The 19,313-nt window shown below is 43.0% G+C and overlaps 1 protein-coding gene across 1 annotated transcript in view; it reads left to right on the top strand.

The window, feature by feature from the left end:
* The window catches only part of RFTN1 (raftlin, lipid raft linker 1), a 488,302-nt gene that overhangs the window by 116,793 nt on the left and 352,196 nt on the right, over positions 1 to 19,313 (top strand). Inside the window, exon 2 of the mRNA XM_082259172.1 lies at positions 1,405 to 1,560. Within this exon, the coding sequence (XP_082115298.1) occupies positions 1,416 to 1,560 (145 nt within the window). The 5' untranslated portion in view covers positions 1,405 to 1,415. The remainder of the gene's footprint in view (positions 1 to 1,404; positions 1,561 to 19,313) is intronic.

Here is a 19,313-nt window from a genome sequence, read left to right as displayed (position 1 = left end):
ATTCTGTAAAACATACAGAATCAGAATAGAGCAAAGTAAAGAAGCAAAAATATAAATTTTGTGCCACTGAAAAGCTGTATGGTGTTGAGTGTCAGAACTGAAATGGGGTAGCAAGAGTGGGCAAATACTTCTTTCCCCGTTGTTCTTGGGGAGACATCTATGGTGCAAGGTGTGCTTAGAAAAAGAGTGCATGCAACTAGTTTACCAAGTTTTTTTTTTAGTAAATCACCCTGATTTGGCATAGCTGCTTTAGTTGTAGTGGAAGGTACAGTGCCTTGAAAAAGTATTCATAAAGTTTAGTATTCATACAGTCAGTTTAGGTGGACGGCCATGTCTTTTTAGGTTTGCAGTTGTGCCATACTCTTTCCATTTTCGGATGATGGATTGAACAGTGACCCGTGAGATGTTCAAAGCTTGAGATATTTTTTTATAACCTGACACTGCTTTAAACCTCTCCACAACGTTATCCCTAACCTGTCTGGTGTGTTCCTTGGCCTTCATGATGCTGTTTGTTCACTAAGGTTCTCTAATAAGCCTCTGAGGGCTTCATAGAACATCTGTATTTATACTGAGAATAATTTACAGATGGACTATATTTACTAAGTAGGTGACTTCTGAAGGCAATTGGTTCCATAAGATTTTAGCTAGGGGTATCAGAGTAAAGGGGGCTGAATAGAAATGTAGGCCACACTTTTCAGATATTTATTTGTAAAACATTTTGAAAACCATTCATCAATTTCCTTCCACTTCACAATGATGTGTCACTTTGTGTTGGTTTAGCACACAAAATCCCAATAAAATACAGGTTTGTTTTTGGTTGTAACTTGACCAAATGTGTAAAATTTCAAGGGGTATAAGGCACTGTATGCAGCAACGTGGAGGTCCATGGGTCAGCTTTTATAATGCAATATCATGAATAGGACCTAATGTTCAGCAAAAACGACTTGCCCCCATTCACACTAGAGTGCTTTGGATAATTTTGAAGCTTTCTTTTGTACTTGTTTTGGTTGTTTTTAGATTGGAAGTGCAATACAGGAGCTTTCTTGGGGCAGGATCTTAGGTTTTGGCCCTATAGACTCTTTAGAAGCACCTGAAAAAGACATGTAACACATTTTTTGCATTTTGTTGAAGTCAGTGGGGCCAAAAATGCCCAATTCTGCTTCAAAAGTATCTTAAGTACCTTTATACCCTCAGACATTGAACTACAACGTTCTGAATGCATAAATGTTAGTAGGGACAATTTACAATCATGTGATTTGGCTTGTTGAGTGTTTTGGAGCTTTAAGCCTCAAACTACAAAAAGCTTGTGTGTGAATAAGGGCTTAAATAAAAGAAAAAAAAAATAGAATCCATGCTGACAATGAAATAATAATATTCTACTTATCTTTTTTTTTATCTTTCCAGCACCTGCTACAATGGGCTGTGGACTAAATAAGTTTGATAAGTTTGATGAGAAAAGGCCAGGAAATATATATTCTACACTGAAACGGCCACATGTTGAAACCAAGATTGATGTGTCCTATGAATATCGATATGTTGATTTCACAACCATCAGTGAAGGTAAGTTAAAAGTCTGATACCAAAATATATAACTGTAGCTATATTTTTTAAGAAATAGCCTGAACCTATTTTTTTAGACTTGTTGGTGTTGACTTAAATGTCAACACTGGATTATTCGTCTAACTGTTGTGTAGCAGTTTTATAGAAGTTATATTGCTAGTGAGTGAATTTATCACAAGCACCACATCCCTAGATAATGTTCAAAGGCAATTGGATAGGCTAGTGGGACTTTTAAGGTGCTGTTATTTATTTATTGAATGATGGAGGAAAAAAAAATCATTTTTTATAAAAAAGTTTTTTTCAAATATAATTTTATTAAAGGCAATAGTACAAACATGTATACTTTTAAAATATATAAAAGCAAGAAGAAAGCACTTGATTATGTCTGCTCAACATGTTTCACCATCTTGTAATGACTTCATCAGGAGACTGACGAACATCTTTCACAAGTGAACATTCTATATGTAATAAGAAACATTGTGAAAATATCAAGAAACATAAACACACAATATATATAATAATATATATAATGGATAACAATCATTATGTATAGTAGTCATGGTAAAATCCATACATAAGCTAAGAATAGAGGCATACCTCAATAAACTGAACTTTATCCCATATACGGAGGAAGCTGTAGATGGATAATGCCCTTGGGTAAAGGGAGAGATAGAGTCAACCACTAAAGCATGTGTCACACCATAGAGGAGGAACGAGCCAAGCCGCAGGAAATGATGATACTGATAAAGGATTCTTCTTAATTATTTTGAATGAGCTCAAATACCATATAATAAGTAATTTTATGCAACTAATTATAATTATCCTTACCCTTCAACTCAAAATTTGAATTGGAGGGACAACACAAATGCCCAAGAAAACTTGTTGTGTAGCAGTCTTAGCATTACCATTCACTACAGGTCGCTGTCACTGCCTTGTGCTAGAAGGCTGAATGTTACATATCTTGATTGCATCATAACCCAGACTGTAGTTCGGACATAGACAAACAGGGGTTTCAATAAGAGGTTGTTTGCCTGGAGCTCCATTTTAAAGATATAGATATTGTGGGTTGATTTACCAAAACTGGAGCATGCATTATTTGGTGCAGCTCTGCAAAGAAATCAGCTTCCAGGTTTTAGGCTTGGTTCACAGTGCCGTGACCTGAAAGTCGTGCCACTTTGCCAGGCGACTTGAGTTGCAACTTGATGCGACTTGGAGCAACTTTGAAGCAACTTTAAGGAATGCCTGGGTAATCTTCCTGTAATGTCGGATCCAAATCAAATCAATTAAGAGGAGGATCCAACTTGGAGGTGACTTCCATTAAAGTATCTGGGCACAAGTCGGATACAAGCCGCCTTGAAGTAGTAATGGAACCTTTTCTGAAGTCAGAGAAACTTCAGTAGTACTAATTAGGACAGATCTCATTTACTAACATGGGATTTCACATGTTATGCGACTTAGGCTCTCACAAGTTGGATCCCAAGTAGTGACAGTGTAAACCAGTGGTTCTCAACCAGGGTTCCGTGGAACCTTAGGGTTCCTCCAGAGTTTGCTAGGGGTTCCTTGAGCAATGAGTAATTTCTGCCTCTCAGATAAGTTCTGCTGACACCATTGATCTTGTTAGCTATCTGGAAGAAGGTAATTCTTCCCAATGTCCACAACTGTAAGCAGCATTCATCCCACTGACCATCACACTAATGTATCAGGAGTTGTAAATATAGTTATTTTTAGCAGGGGGTTCCCTGAGACCTGAAAGCTATTTAGAGGGTTCCTCCACGCTGAAAAGGTTGAGAAAGGCTGGTGTAAACTGAGCCTAAAGCCTCGTACACGCGTCGAAAATCGGCAGGGAATTTTCGTCCGACGACCGATCTGCCGATTTTCAGCTTGTTAGTATGATGCTTCCGACAACCGACTCCGACTTTTCGGCCAAAAAAAATCTGGTGTGCAGGCTATAAAATTTTTGTCTGCCGTCAAAACACGGACGATTTTTGTGCAGTCAGTACAGATTTCGACAGGGAAAAATCTTATGAGCAAGTCTGGGCATGCTCAGAGAAGAAAGAACACAAAGAAAGCAAACCAACACATGACATCACTGCTGAAGTAGAATTTTGTTGGGCGAGAAAATTTGTGTGCAGTCTAGGCACATTCCAACCAACAAAACACCACTCGGGACAAAAGACGGACGACAAGGAGCACTGATTCGGATGGTGCCATTGCCGGCAATTGGCTCCGATTTGACTGTCAAATCAGACCAATGTGAACGTGGGCTTATTGTCCAATCTTAATTTAACAACCTGAAGTTAGAAGCTGATTGGCTACTATGCAGAGCTGCACCAGATTTTGCACTCTCCAGTTTTAGTAAATCAACCCCCTAAGCCTTATAGCATTAGGAAATCTGAACTAAAAGTCCTTACAAAAAATATTTTCTGACAAAGATAAAAAGCAACACAAAAAACAGAAACATTTACTGACACACACAAGTATTTATGCTTTTGATGCCCATAGCAAGTTGATTGCATAACTTCCTCATGAGCCTGTAACAACCCTTGGCAGCCAGTTACTTACTGAGTATTCTTTTACTGTGTGCAGTTTATGTGCACATATATCTGTGTTTATCCAGTTACACATTGTATTATGCATGGATCCTCAATGCGGTCTACATTATTATTTTTAATCAAGTCTAGCCATGGAGAAAATTGCTTTTGAAATCTTTTTTTAGGTAGTCGTAGTCAAAGAGGAATCGCTTGCATTATCCATTGTCCTTATTGCCTTGTTTGCATGTCCGCATTTAGCAATGGCCTCCAGCATTAATATTTCTGGCGTTTCATCATTCATGCATTCTTTTATTAGACATGCTGAGCCTGGTGACATCTGAAAAGTCTTGGCTTTTTTACTGTCTGTGCTCTGTGTCTTTCAGAGTGATGGTATTTTTCCAGGATGTCTTGATTTTGGTGTGTGACGGCTTATGCGCACACTTTCTTTAAAGGGTAATTCCACTTTCGTGGGGGAAAAAAATAGCAAATAAAGAAAAAATAATATAGCGTATACAATTGTGAAACAAGTCATATTGTATTTGAATGTTATTAAAAATGTGAGGAAAAGGGGGATAGCAGTTTCAAGGTCCCCCTTTTCTTCATGGTAAAACCGCAGCTAGTAGGAGATTTCAAGTTCCCCTGCAGGTGAGGGTGTGGTCGCTCGGAAGGCTTGACACCTGATAGGTGTAGGTAGGTAGAAGGTACTAGAAGCTGCTGGAGCTTGAGTGGATAGTTATAAATAAGGGGTCCTGACTGGAATTTGTGCCAGTCCACGCAGGAAGACTCAAGCAATAGAGCTCACCCAACCCTCCCTCCCTTGTCGCGGCCTTGTTAATGTGGTGGGTCACCTTTTCGTGTGAGAAGGGGGACAGTTTATTTCATATTAAAATGGGGTTATTCGACTCGAGCTGTAATAGCTGAGTTGGAATTGGTATGGAAGTAAAGTTAAAAGTGGATTTGTGATGAATATAAAGTTGTTGTTTGAAAATGATATTTAAAAAAACAATTAATAAAGGCCGCGGCCATTGATTTTTGCCAATAAGAAGTGGTAGTGTATTTTATTATGCATGTCTGGAGGTTGTTTGGGTATGAATGCTGCTTGTTTTACTACGACCTTTCCTTTTCTATCTGTAGTCGCTGTAATTTTCTTAAAATGCAATGCAATCCAATATGGCTACCTGGAGCTGTTCTGTACACAGAATGTACTGACCACACCCCAGAAACATCATTTCCTGCTTGTGTGATTGGCTCACCAATTTTCCCAGAAGTCTGCACTAAGATACAAGCCAGATTTTAGGCATCCCCTGCAACAAAAATTTAATTTTTGGTGAGATACTCCCAATAGGAACACGTCTAAAGGGATGCAGGCCCAGCAGCTTTTCTCATTAGAGCCCTGCAGCTACCACAGCTGATAGATAATTATGAAGCCACTCCCATTAGACCCACTCAGCACAGAGGCACAGAGGAGCAAAGAATAATTTCTTCAGAATAACAAAAGATAGGAATCTGCAACAAAGGTTGTTATAATACTTGCAATGTACAGAGATCACCCAGAGGGGAATGTTTTTTTCTCAACAAAAGTGGAGTTACGCTTTAAACTAGAACTATGGCCTTTGATTGGAAATAAAATAGGTGCTGGCAAGCTGCAATATAATAAAGGTTTGGTTTGAGTGTAATACTGCTTTAAGGTAAAGGACGTTTTCTCTTTGCATTATGAATCTTGTGCATACTAACGAGGACTTGTTTAGACTGTCACACAGAAGCCTTAATTGTCACTTGGTGGTTAGCAGAACAAATGCAGTAAAAGGCCAATGTGTCCTGTTCAGACTCTTCAACAGGCTGCAGTTATCTGTTTCTTTTGCAGGAGATGGCTTGGAGTTCAACTCTACTTTTATGACAAGTCTGATATTGTAACGCAGGACAGCATGTAATCTACTTTGTAAGCTGTATCCATAATTATAGGTTATGCCTGTACAGATTTTTGCAGTATTTACAGTCCTCAGTAAGTTGGTAGAGGACAGCTTTTTTTGGATAAGGAGCACTTTCTGAAGTTTAGCTTCATGACTACAATATAGGCTTGGTAGGGCAGGTTTTACATTTTTTAGGTTTTGCATATTACCATGGTATAGGCAATAGAGTGGTAAATGTCTCTACCAATTTGGCTTCCTTAAAACAGAGACACGCTGTAGAAGAAGGTATGGTAAGTTATTAAAGGCTATGGAATACGTGTGACTAGGCCTTTGACCTCTGCTTTCCTTTTTTTGGTACAGCTTCCAGAGTTTAGTTCCTCTTTCATTTGCATACAATCCAGGGAATTAACAAAGCTTCCAACACCATTATTATGGCGCAGGATGCTGGCACGCATGGTGTGCACTACTTTAACAAAGCAGATAGACCCAAGCCAGCTTCCGTTTATGTTCCACGCCTAATTAAAGAGGAAGTCTGGGATAGTAAGAAAAAAGAAACATACATATTCACCTATATGGCTGCAGCATCTGTCCAATGCTGCAGCTGTCTCCTGCCACCAATAAGACCAAGAAATCTGCAATCACATGACCACTGGCAGTGACTGTCAGTCATCAGCACTCTGCTCTGCTCCTCTAGCACCCTGTGGAGTGTCAGACTGTGGAGGGGATGTGGAGAGGCTGAGCCAGCTGTTGGTCAGGCATCTGGGTGCATCCCGACATTATTGTTGGGATACCTGCAGAGCCTGGACTTGCTCTGTGACATCAGCTCACAGCACGCTGTTGGCTGAATCTGGGTCACAGGAGTGCAAAACTAAGTGCACTTCTGGGACCCAGTAGAGATGTATGGCCAAAAAAGCTTTGGCCATACTTCTTGGGTCGTTTTCAATATATAAGATTGCTTCATGTTCCTGCTAGTTTGCACCTGGTGTATAGGATGTAAACTGTCATGTTGACAACCTGGCAGACATCTTATATTTCTCTCTGCCTGAGAAGTGAAAGAGGAAGTAAACTCCTGTGCATAATTTGTACCTATAAGCAGTGGCGTACCAATGGGGGGGGCGGGGGGGCGGCCCGCCCCGGGTGCCACTCACTGGGGGGTGTCAGCGGATGTGTTCAGACAGATCCCGCAGTGTGAAGGCAGCTGCAGTGGCAGCTCCTTCAGTCCGTGCGGAGCCGCGGCGGGAATAAGGGGGCGGAGCCGTGGCGGGAATAAGGGGGCGGAGCTGCGGCGGGAATAAGGGGGCGGAGTCTCGGCGGGAAGAAGGGGCGGAGCCTCGGCGGGAAGAAGGTGAGTGCCCATTGCAAAAGTGTGTGCTGGATAGGGGGATGGGGCTGCTGCATATTATAGAGGAATTCATCTTTCTCTATTCTTCCTGCAGCTTCCTGCTGAATAACTGATTCTCCTCCTCTCCCTTCTACAGGAAGAATAGGGAAAGATCAATTCATCTATATGCAGCTGCCCCATCCCCGGCCCCTCCTATACAACTTCTTTTGCTGGCCCCCCAAAGTTCTTAACCTCCTCCAGTGCTCCTAATCCCTCCCTCAGTGCTTTTAGCCCCACCCCCAGTGCACTAGACCCCCCTGTTCTTTAGCCCCCCCATGCTCTTCAGCTCCCCACAGTGCTTTCTCCCTCCCCCCAAGTGCTCCCTGTCCCCCCCCAGTGCTCTCCACCCCCCTGGTTTTCCCTGCCCGCCCCCAAGTGCTCCCTGCCCCCCCCCCAGTGCTCTCCACCCCCCTGGTTTTCCCTGCCCGCCCCCCAAGTTCTCCCTGTCCCCCCCCAGTGCTCTCCACCCCCCTGATTTTCCCTGCCCACCCCCCCAAGTGCTCCCTGTCCCCCCCCCAGTGCTCTCCACCCCCCTGATTTTCCCTGCTTGCTCCCCATGTACTCCCTGTCCCCCCCAGTGCTCTCCACCCCCCGATTTTCCCTGCTTGCTCCCCATGTACTCCCTGTCCCCCCCCCCAGTGCTCTCCACCCCCCGATTTTCCTTGCCCACCCCCCTAAGTGCTCCCTGTCCCCCCCAGTGCTCTCCACCCCCCTGGTTTTCCCTGATCGCCCCCCAAGTGCTCCCTGTCCCCCCCCCCAGTGCAATCCACCCCCTGCACCTTCCAACCCCCCTACAATGCTTTCCAAACCCCCTCTTAATTCTCTCCAGCCCCCCCCCCCCCACCGTGCCCTTCAGCACCTCCAGTGCTCTCTGCTTCGTCTGTGCTCTCCGGCCCCCCTAGTGCTCTTCTATCTTCTATCATGTCCTCAGTCTCTGAGCATCTCCTGTATCATGTCTGCAGTCTCTGACCATCTCCTGTATCACGTCCTCCGTCTCTGATCATCTACTGTATTATGTCTGCAGTCTCTGACCATCTCTTGTATCATGTCCTCAGTCTCTGACCATCTCCTGTATCATGCCTGTAGTCTCTGACCATCTCCTGTATCACGTCTGCAGTCTCTGACCATCTACTGTATCACGTCTGCAGTCTCTGAGCATCTCCTGTATCACGTCTGCAGTCTCTGACCATCTACTGTATCATGTCCTCAGTCTCTGACCATCTCCTGTATCATGTCCGCAGTCTCTGACCATCTCCTGTATCATGTCTGCAGTCTCTGACCATCTCCTGTATCATGTCTGCAGTCTCTGACCATCTCCTGTATCATGTCTGTAGTCTCTGACCATCTACTGTATCATGTCTTCAATCTCTGATCATCTACTGTATCATGTCCTCAGTCTCTGACCATCTCCTGTATCATGTCTGCAGTCTCTGAGCATCTCCTGTATCATGTCTGCAGTCTCTGGCCATCTTCTGTATCACGTCTGCAGTCTCTGACCATCTCCTGTATCACGTCTGCAGTCTCTGACCATCTACTGTATCATGTCCTCAGTCTCTGACCATCTCCTGTATCATGTCCGCAGTCTTTGACCATCTCCTGTATCATGTCTGCAGTCTCTGACCATCTCCTGTATCATGTCTGCAGTCTCTGACCATCTCCTGTATCATGTCTGTAGTCTCTGAATATCTCCTCTAGCAAGTCTACAATCTCTTACTCAAACTTAAACACATTGCTAATATTAGCTATCTATCTATGCTGAAGGTAGGACTGTGCAGGGGAGGCAGAGAGTGCAAAAGGGGGAACTGTGATTAGAGAGACGGAGGGCAGACCGCAAGGGGCACTGTGATGGGGGGCTGTGAAATTTGTGCAAAAAATATTCTTGAAAACATTACATTTTTTTGTGGGTGTTTTTACATTTTAAAGTCGGGGGGGGGGGGGGGTGCCAGATATAGGATCCGCCCCGGGTGCCAAATGCTCTAGGTACGCCACTGCCTATAAGTAAGCCTTTAATGGCATACCTATAGGTGCTGTAAATATCTCCTAAACGTACATCGTTTAGAAGATATTTACATTACATGCAGCCGGTGATGTTATTGGCGCATGTACTCTAAAGGAGCGACCATCTGCATACGCAGAAGGGACGTCACCATGGATCCGGCCTGTCACACAGATGGAGTCCGCGGATCCGGAAGGAAGACTGAGTGAAGATGGACGCTGCCTTCAGCGATTTCATCACATCACTGGAGGGCTTTGTTTTCAGACAAGTTTCACATAATGTGCTAGTATGCGATGCATACTAGCACACTTTGCCTTTACCTTGCAGGTTCCAAAATAAAATTCACAACTGCTTTAACACACTACATGGGCAGAGCTAGACAAACTAGTTCATCCGCATGGGGATAGCTATCCCCATGACTAAGCTTCGGGGGGCGAAGCGAAACATGTTGGGGGAGTGGCCTGGTCGGAGTCCAGGCTAAGGTTGCCACTCCATTCACCTCACAGGACACCTAGATTTGCGTCGTTCAGGGGTCACCCCTCTTCCTCTCGAGTCTTCCCTCTTGCTGTTATTTGAGTGGTTGGACAGACAGAGGGAGCTGGAGCAAAAAGCTCCTGCCCTCCTGCACCATATACTGTGTCTTGCTTGGACACGGCATTGAATACAGAGCAGATCACTCCTAGCTGACAATGGAGCAGTAATGGTGCAGGACTTATGCCTGTTCCACTCATTGTTGATTCCCCCTAATGTATCTGCTGCAAGAAATTAAATTACTCTTTCCAAAGAGCAAAAGTACAAGTAACAGAAAAGCAAACTTGGCACCCATTTGTTCAGAACATAAGACTTTGTTTATTTAACTAATACTAAAACCATAAATTCCTGTGTGCTGGCACACGTAACATATAAAACTGTAAGTAATCAAAGCACAAACATAAAAAGCATTAAAAAAAACAGTGCAGAGGTTATTAAAACCTCTCCAACTTAATAACTCATTACATGTCTATTATGTCTATTTGTAAAGGAATTGTAAAGGCAGAAGGTTGTTTTATACTAATGCATTCTATGCATTAAGATAAAAAGCCTTCTGTGTACAGCAGCCCCCCTCAGGCCCCCTAATACTTACCTGAGCCCCATTTCTATCCAGCGATGTCCACGAGACCCTCGGCCCTCCGGAACTCTCCTTCCTGATTGGCTGAGACACAGCAGCCGTGCTCCCGCTGCTGTCAATCAAAGTCAGTTAGCCAATCAGGAAAGAGAGGAGGTGAGGCAGAATGGCAGCTCTGTGTCTGAATGAACACACGGAGCTGCAGCTCGGCTCAGGTGCCCTCATAGCAAGCTGCTTGCTGTGGGGGCACTCAAGAGGAGGGAGGGGCCAGGAGCAGCGAAGAGGGACCCGAGAAGAAGAGGATCCAGGCTGCTCTGTGCAAAACCAACTGCATAGAGCAATAATTGTATAACATGTTTGTTATTTTTATTTTATTTTTTAACCACATAACGACCGCCCGCCGCAATTTTACTGCGGCAGGCAGCCCCTCCTGGGCAAAGTGAAGTAATGTTATGTCGCTCGCTCAGGAGACTCTAGGGGGCAAGCGCGCTCCGCCGGCGCTCGTTACCTGGGGAGCCACCGGCCACTTGCGATCTCCCGCAGCAGAGAGAGAAGGACAGACAGCTGATGTAAACACAGCCATCTGTCATTCTCCCTGAAGTAATCACAGAGGTTATGTGATCCTGCTATATAGGATAATATGTCTCTGTGATTACTTCACAAGCCACGCCCCCTGACAGTTAGAATCACGCCCCTAGGGACACATTTAACCAACTGATCACCAGTAATGTTAGCCCCTTCCCTGCCAGTGTCATTTTTACAATGACAGTGCATATTTTTAGCACTGATTACTGTAGTAATGTCACTGGTACCCCCAAAAGTGTCAAACATGTCAGTTAGGGGTCCAAACTGTCCACCGCTATGTCACAGTCCAGCAAAACATCGCAGATCGCCGCCATTACTAGTAAAAAAAAAAAAACAAAACAATAAAAATTACATAAATCTTTCCCGTAGTTAGTAAACGCAATAACTTTTGCGCAAACCAATCAAAATACGCTTATTGCGATTTTTTTTACCAAAAATATGTGGCAGAAAACAAATTAGCCTAAAATGTTAAACAAAATTTGATTTTTACATTTTTTTTTTGAGAATTTTATATAAAAGAATGTGAAAAATATTGTAAATTTTTCAAAATTGTCGCACTTTTTTGTTTATAGCACAAAAAATAAAAATCGCACAGGTGATCAAATACCACCAAAAGAAAGCTCTATTTGTGGGAAAAAAAGGCCGTCAATTTCATTTGGGTACAGTGTCGCACGACCGTGCAATTGTCCATTAAAATAACGCAGTGCGGAATCGCAAAATAGGGCCCGGTCATTGAGCAGCCAAATCCCCTGGTCCTTAAGTGGTTAAGCGAGACTTTACAATCACTTTAACTCTAAAAAGTTCAATGCAGTGTTTGAATGGTCCTAACATTGCTGGATTAATATCCCTAATTGGAGTGTACCTGAAAAAGAGTACCAGTTGTCACATTGTGCCTCTGTTACCTGGTTGGCCATGATGGAAATCCCCTTTATTTAAAAATGTATAGGAAGACATGATGGAAAAGAAAGGTTTCCTTATGAATGTCTAGTGGTCCAAAATACTGCATTGAAAGTAATGTGACATTGATTTTCTTTCTACAATCGCACAAGAATAACATTTTCCCCATTTAACATTGTCCAAATGATGTGTAATCTGGCGAAGACCTATTATTCTGGCTCTGGGGCAAATAGCCCAGAAAGGCATTTTCTCAAAGTAGCTGGATGCCAAAGTGCACTTACTTTAAACAGGGCAATTTTTCTAATAGCACGCGGGTAGTTTGTACAAAAAGGCTTCCATTTCATATTGTGCAATACTGAACGAGTTCAAATTCTGTGTACAGGAAGAACTAAAGGCAAGCTTCAAAAAATATTTATTATTACTAGCGTGTCAATAGAAAGTAAGGTTTTTGGTCGCTGGAAAGGCATCAAAAGATCGGAAGCAACATCGCATATAACAGACATAGCAAGGTTCCAAAATTTCTATAAAACCGTGTCACATTTTTTTCTCTAAGAAGGTTATTTTTAAAACTTTTTGCTTTCAATCCAGACATAAAAATATTATGCGACGTGATTTTACCGCGATTTTACCGCGATTTTGCCGCGATTTTTACACGATTTTGAAAGCAATGGCTACGGCTATGGCTCAAAACGCAATCAAATCGGGGCAAAGTAGTGCAGGAACTACTTTGAAGTCGGTGCAACTTCAAAACGCACTGATATAAATGGGGCTCATTGAAAATAATGGAAAACGACTTGTCATGCGATTTTGCGGTCCAAAATCGCGGGACAAGTCGCACTAGTGTGAAAGGGGCCTAAGTTGATCTTCATATTTAAAGCCGAACTACAGACACAGGTGAAATACAAAGGAGCTGTTTTATTTGTCAATAGATTTTTTTTTTTGCCCATCCTGTTTTGAGATGTACACAGCTCTGCTACATACCGCAGCCCTGACTGGTAAGGGAGGTGACTCTTTTTTTTTTCTGCAGTTCAGTAACGCTTAGGGGCATAAATATAAAAAATTTGGATAGGAGATTGTCCATTAAAACTGTGTTTACATTCATTCTGTGCAAATGAGGCAGAATCAAATGTTCTCAAGCTATACTTTCTACAGAGTGAATGTTTTTCTTAAAAAAAAAAAAAAATAGAGAAAATACCACAACATATCCACTAGGTGGCGCTGAGATACATACATATTTTCTATGACGCTCAGCACTATCTAGTGGCCATAATACAGCATTTTCCCCATTCACACTGTTGTTTTTTTTTTATGAATAACATTCGATCTGCAGAGAATAGAGCCTGAGAATGTGCGATTTCATCCCATTCATACAGCTAGTTCAGTAACCCTTAGGAGCATAGTTTTAAAAAATTAGCACAACTAATTGCCCATCGAAACTGGGTGTACATTTATTTTGTGCAAAAAAAGGCAGAATCAAATGTTCTCAAACTATACTTTCTACAGATTGAATGTTATTCTTTACCTACTTGCCAACCGCCCCGATATACTGCTGCAGGCAGGGTCGGCTGCAAGAACCGCCGTACCTGTACACCGGTTCGCAGCAGCGCTCCTGGGGCCACGCGCGTGCCGCCGGAGGCTCGCCCCTCTATTACGCAGCGGGAAGCCAATCCACAGGGCCAGCAGCCACGATCGCTCCCCGTGGAGAAAGAATGACGGTCTGCTGTTGTAAACACAGCAGACCGTTGTTCTCTCTGGAATGAACACAAGTCCATCCCCCTTACAGTTAGTAAACACCCCCTAGGCTCACACTTAACCCTTTGATCGCCCCTAGGTTAACCCCTCCTCTGCCAGTCTCATTATTACAGTATCAGTGCATCTTTTTAGCACTGATTACTGTAGTAATGTCACTGGTCCCCCAAAAGTGTCAAAAATTAAAGTTAGGGGCCGATCTGTCTGCGCAATGTCGCAGTCCCGCTAAAAATCGCAGATCGCTGCCATTACTAGTAAAAAAAAAAAAATGACATGAACAAATAAAAATTGCATAAAAATGACATAAATCTTTCCCACAAACCAATTAAAAAATATGCTTATTGGGATTTTTTTTTACCAAAAATATGTAGCAGAGTATGAAGCAGAATACAAATTGGCCTAAAAGGATGAAAACATTTGATTTTTAAATTTTTTTGGGGAATGTTAATTAGCAGAAAGTGAAAAATATTGGGGTTTTTTTTTTTTTTTTTCAGAATTGTCTCTCTTTTTTTGTTTATAGCGCAATAAATAAAAATCGCACAGGTGATCAAATACCACCAAGAGAAAGCTCTATTTCTTTTCCTATTCCTTCTGGGGCTTAAGTGGTTAAAAAAAAATCAGTGTGAATAAAGATATATTCACACTATATCCACTACATGGCACTGAGATACGCACTTTTTCATATTTTCTATGAAGCTCAGCACTATCTAGTGGCCATAATACAGTATTTTCCCCATTCACACTGTGTTTTTTTTATGAATAACATTCGATCTGCAGAGAATGTAGCCTGAGAATGTGCGATTTCCTCCCATTCATACAGAAAGAACTTACCTGCAGTTTTTCTGGATGGACAGCTATGTGTATTTTTCATAAATACAGCCCTTAGAGGTCGGTTACCTATCCCCATTCTGTAATTGGACAATGAAAAGAGATGCAGCAGGCTAAAAAGCAAATTTTCTTGTCACTCTGCTCTCTTCTTCTATTAGCATGCTTCTATGCTCCTTGTGCTGCAGCTCCCTCCCCCAGTCTGGGCTCTGCTGTACAGGGTGATTTTAAATTCAGGTACTTTACCTTGTTGCATTAAAAAAATAGACATTTAAGGATAGGTTAATGAATACAGATCTGCATAATGAGTGCCATCTATTTCTGCCTGGAGTTTAGCTTTAGAGGTATGACAGAAAGCGAGAGTTTTTTTCTTCTTTTTACAAGCTGGTAATGCCATGTTTGGCGACAGTTTGGGCAATAAAGTACTGCCCACACAGTTACACAGAACAAAGTTAGACCGCATCTGTTCTCCTTATGTTCATCTGCTTGCAATTTGGTCAGTGTCAGCAGATTCAGTACATATTAGGGCAGAGAACTTTGTATTTATTGCTATGCGAATTTAGTTCTATTGGTGATGAAAAAAACAACCGTGCCAAGAATGTTTAACGTAAACTTTGCCACAGCTCAACTTCAGGTCGTCCAAAACATAACATTATTTGTTAATAGGAACAATGAAGGTAATGCTTTTTTTGTGCAAATATGTCTGTTTAATAAAGAATGGACTTGAATGGCCACATTTGGTAATTATTTTATGATGTTTTAAGGACTGAGTGTAAAATATTTCTCTGGAGTATTTAGGGCATAAAGGCAAATATTATACCAAACATAAAAATCAGCAATTATTTTCTCAGCTAAATGCTCACTCTTTTTATCTTTGCCATAGAATAGCTTGGCAAAAAATAATGTGAGGGCCAGTGTATAAAAAAACTATAAAAAGCTAACATCGAATTATTTATTTATAACAACGTGAACCTAAAACTCTATTGTAGCCTCCTAGAAACTTATAGAAATCACGTCTGCTCGGTTAACAAAGTGTGTGTTTGTCTTAAAGCCTAATTTCAGGCAAATAAAAATGATCCCTTGCAGCGGGGCTGTACCCACACATTTCTTATTTATGTCTGGGGCAGGGGTCTCAAAATGTTCAAAACTAAGTGCCAGTTTACGGCCCTCCAAAGTTTAGGGGGGTTAGACTTTGACCAGTGGTAGTAGAAAGTGCCCTGGTATCTTTGGGAGTACACAATGCCATAGGCTTGGTTGTCAGTGGGAGTAATACATTATATTAATAAATATAAATTACATTATTGGCGTCAGTGGGAGGAATAGTGCCCCAGAATTGGTGTCAGTAGGAGAATTAGTTCCCCATCTCTGATGTCAGTGAAAGGAATAGTGTCCGCATCATTGGTGTCAGTGGGAGGGATAGTATCTTTATCATTGGTATTAGTGGGAGGAAAAGTGTCCCATCATTGGTGTCAGTGGGAGGAATAGTGCCCCATAATTGGTGTCAATAGGAGAATTAGTTCCCCATCTCTGGTGTCAGTGAAAGGAATAGTGTCCCATCACTGGTGCCAGTGGAAGGAATAGTGTCCCATCACTGGTGCCAGTGGAAGGAATAGTGTCCGCATCATTGGTGTCAGTGGGAGGGATAGTATCTTCATCATTGGTATTAGTGGGAGGAATAGTGTCCCCATCATTGGTGTCAGTGGGAGAAATAGTGCTCCATCATTGGTATTAGTGGGAGGAAACGTGTCCCATCATTGGTGTCAGTGGGAGAAATAGTGCTCCATCATTGGTATTAGTGGGAGGAAACGTGTCCCATCATTGGTGTCAGTGGGAGAAATAGTGCTCCATCATTGGTTTCAGTGGGAGAAATAGTGCTCCATCGTTGGTATTACTGGGAAGAATAGTGTCCCCATCATTGGTGTCAGTGGGAGAAATAGTGCTCCATCATTGGTGTCAGTGGGAGAAATAGTGCTCCATCGTTGGTATTAGTGGGAGGAAACGTGTCCCATTATTGGTGTCAGTGGGAGGGATAGGGTCTTCATCATTGGTATTAGTGGGAGGAATAGTGTCCCCCATCATTGGTGTCAGTGGGAGGAATAGTTTCCCCATCATTGGTGTCAGAGGGAGGAATAGTGTCCCAATCATTGGTGTCAGTGGGAGAAATAGTGCTTCATCATTGGTGTCAGTGGGAGAAATAGTGCTTTGTCATAGGTGTCAGTGGGAGAAATAGTGCTCCATCGTTGGTATTAGTGGGAGGAAATGTTTTCCATCATTGGTGTCAGTGGGAGGGATAGGGTCTTCATCATTGGTATTAGTGGAGGAAAAGTGTCCCATCATTGGTGTCAGTGGGTGGAATAGTGCCTCATATCAGTGGAAGGAAAAGTGCCCCAAGAGCCGGATAAAGGCAAGCAATGACCCACAGTTTGGAGACCCATGACGGTGTAGAGGAACAATAAAAGAAAATGTACTTACCCAATCCTCTGCTTCTCTGGGCAGCTAGACCGGTCCCGGTACAGTTTCTGCATCTAGCAGTCTAGGTTCCTGACATCATCAAGACCATAGGTCCATAGTCCTGCACTGGGTGTAAGAATGCAGAGGGACAGTCCACCGCTGGATCATTAGGGAGCGCCGCCTGCTGAGGGAGTGGAAGATCAGGTAAGTAAAACTGTTTCTTCTCTCCCTTGGACACAACAAGCTATTACTCGTTGCAGAACGGGCGAAGCCACACTGCAGAAATAATATTTTTTCTGATTGAAGTTGGGCTGTAGGTCCAACTGCTGAACCAGTCAAATTTCATCCAGTGTGTAGCCAGTTTATTTTTCCAGTGCTCGCCCAGCCTCACCTAAAAACTCATATTCCCAGGTAGGAGGCTACAGCTTAAAGTTGATCTTCACTGCATCTGAGCACCACAAACCTAAAACGCTATTTAATCATTTTTTAATATTCAAAGCAACCTCCCCCATCCATCCATGCCTGAATGCTTTTTTCCCCATGATAACATCAGTACCCTAGACCTCTAGAGCACTTGGGTACAGAAGCAGTGAGGACCGTTCTAGCTGCTGGGAGTAGCTGGGAAGGTACATTTTCTTTTTTTGTTCACCTAGACATCACTTTGAAAAACAGCCCCCTAGCCTTTCTGCCGTGGCCATCTTGAGTAAGGGCAAATGATTAATGTAGCATTTACTTCCTGGGATCCATCTGCCCCTAGCTCAGGCATGCATGCACTTGCGAATACCCCTCCCCCTCACCCCCCCCCCCCTCCTGAAGACTCCTGGAATGTATAACATCATTTGCCTAGGCAAGAATCCAGGAAGTCACTGAAGAAATGTAAAAGAAAAACTGAAAACAAGTAAATCTGATATACTTTACTTTTAGTAAATATCTATTTACTAATGCTAGCAGCATGAGGATTAAAAATAATCAATAGTAATTGGGAGAGGGAAGTTCAACTTTAAGACTATTGCACCCTGCATGAGATCAGTGGTCTCTATACAGCAGTGTGAGACCCCCCTGTCTTTTTACGTCTACAACACAACAATCAGCAAGGAGCTTGAAGGTACGTTCACACTGTTTCTTGCGGACTGCTGTCGGTTTTGCTGGGAAGTGAGAGGACACTACTTCATACAGTTTACATTTTTTTTTTTTGGGGGGGGGGGGTGGTTGTTTTTTTATTTTATTGGAAGTTTACAAAGTGTAAATTCCATTGAAGTCTTCACACCGCAGCATAGCGGGCTAGGCAGCAGTGACCCCTGAGGCCAACCAGTGCGCTGCAGAAAAATGCAGCTGTTTTCTATGTGCCCTTGCAGTGACTAGGGTTTATCTAATGAAGAACAATGCCAGTCACGGCACAAAGTGTGAATGGGTTCTGAGTTTTGCCAATTGTACTTCTGTAATTGTGAGAAATGAGCAGAGCGCAACAGTCTGTGTAGGTTTTGAGAAGACTACAGTTGGGCTCTAATTCCATCTGCTGAAAGAGATCCACATTCCAAATTGCATTTGCCGGGGTATTTTCACCTTTCTCAAAATGTACTGAAAACTATGGCAAAACTTAATAATAATAATAATAATAATAAACAGGCACAACTGTTAGCATATTCTATGGAAAAAGCACTAAATACTTGATTTAGTTATTTTATAAATAGATTCCATTAATACTGTGCCGTATTTCAGGAAATGATCTTATTTTGAAGTTTGGCTTAAAGTATAACCCATTTTCAATGCAGAGTGACCACAGCGCGCCGTGCCCCCTTCAATGCAGAGAGACCAGTGCACTTACCTGCAGCGGCGGCTTCTCCTCAGTCCCCTGCGTCTCCTCGAGTCCTCCCGCCTCCTCCTCGGCCAATGGCATGGATTGGCCTTTCGGCCAATCAGGAAGTGGGTCTCGGACCCGCTTCCTGATTGGCCAGGAGGAGGATCCGTGTGACAATAGCGAATTTTCATTCGCTATTGTCATACAAATGGGTGGGCTAGGGCGCATTGCTCTGCGCCTCGAGTCCACCCTTTTTATGAAGCCTATTAGAGCTTCAGTGAGTGACAGGCAGTCAGCCCTATGCTGATGGAGTCTTGGAGTCTTGCGGTGCCGCGAAAGCCGCGGCCGCTGCCGTGCCCGGCAAACAACATGAATGATACATCCCAACCGGCGTGCCGGGCTTAGGACCCTGGCGGGCCGCATGCGGCCCGCGTGCCGTAGTTTGAGGACCCCTGCTTTATGTTGTAGGAATCTAAGAGTTAAAGTCGTTAAGTAGTTTAGGAAAATACATTGGGCAGGGCTTAT

The sequence above is a fragment of the Pelophylax lessonae genome, assembly GCF_965119305.1.
Source record: "Pelophylax lessonae genome assembly, chromosome: 5".
Taxonomy (NCBI): domain Eukaryota; kingdom Metazoa; phylum Chordata; class Amphibia; order Anura; family Ranidae; genus Pelophylax; species Pelophylax lessonae.
Note: the sequence above shows the minus strand (reverse complement) of the source record. Positions and strands in the feature narration are given on the sequence as shown.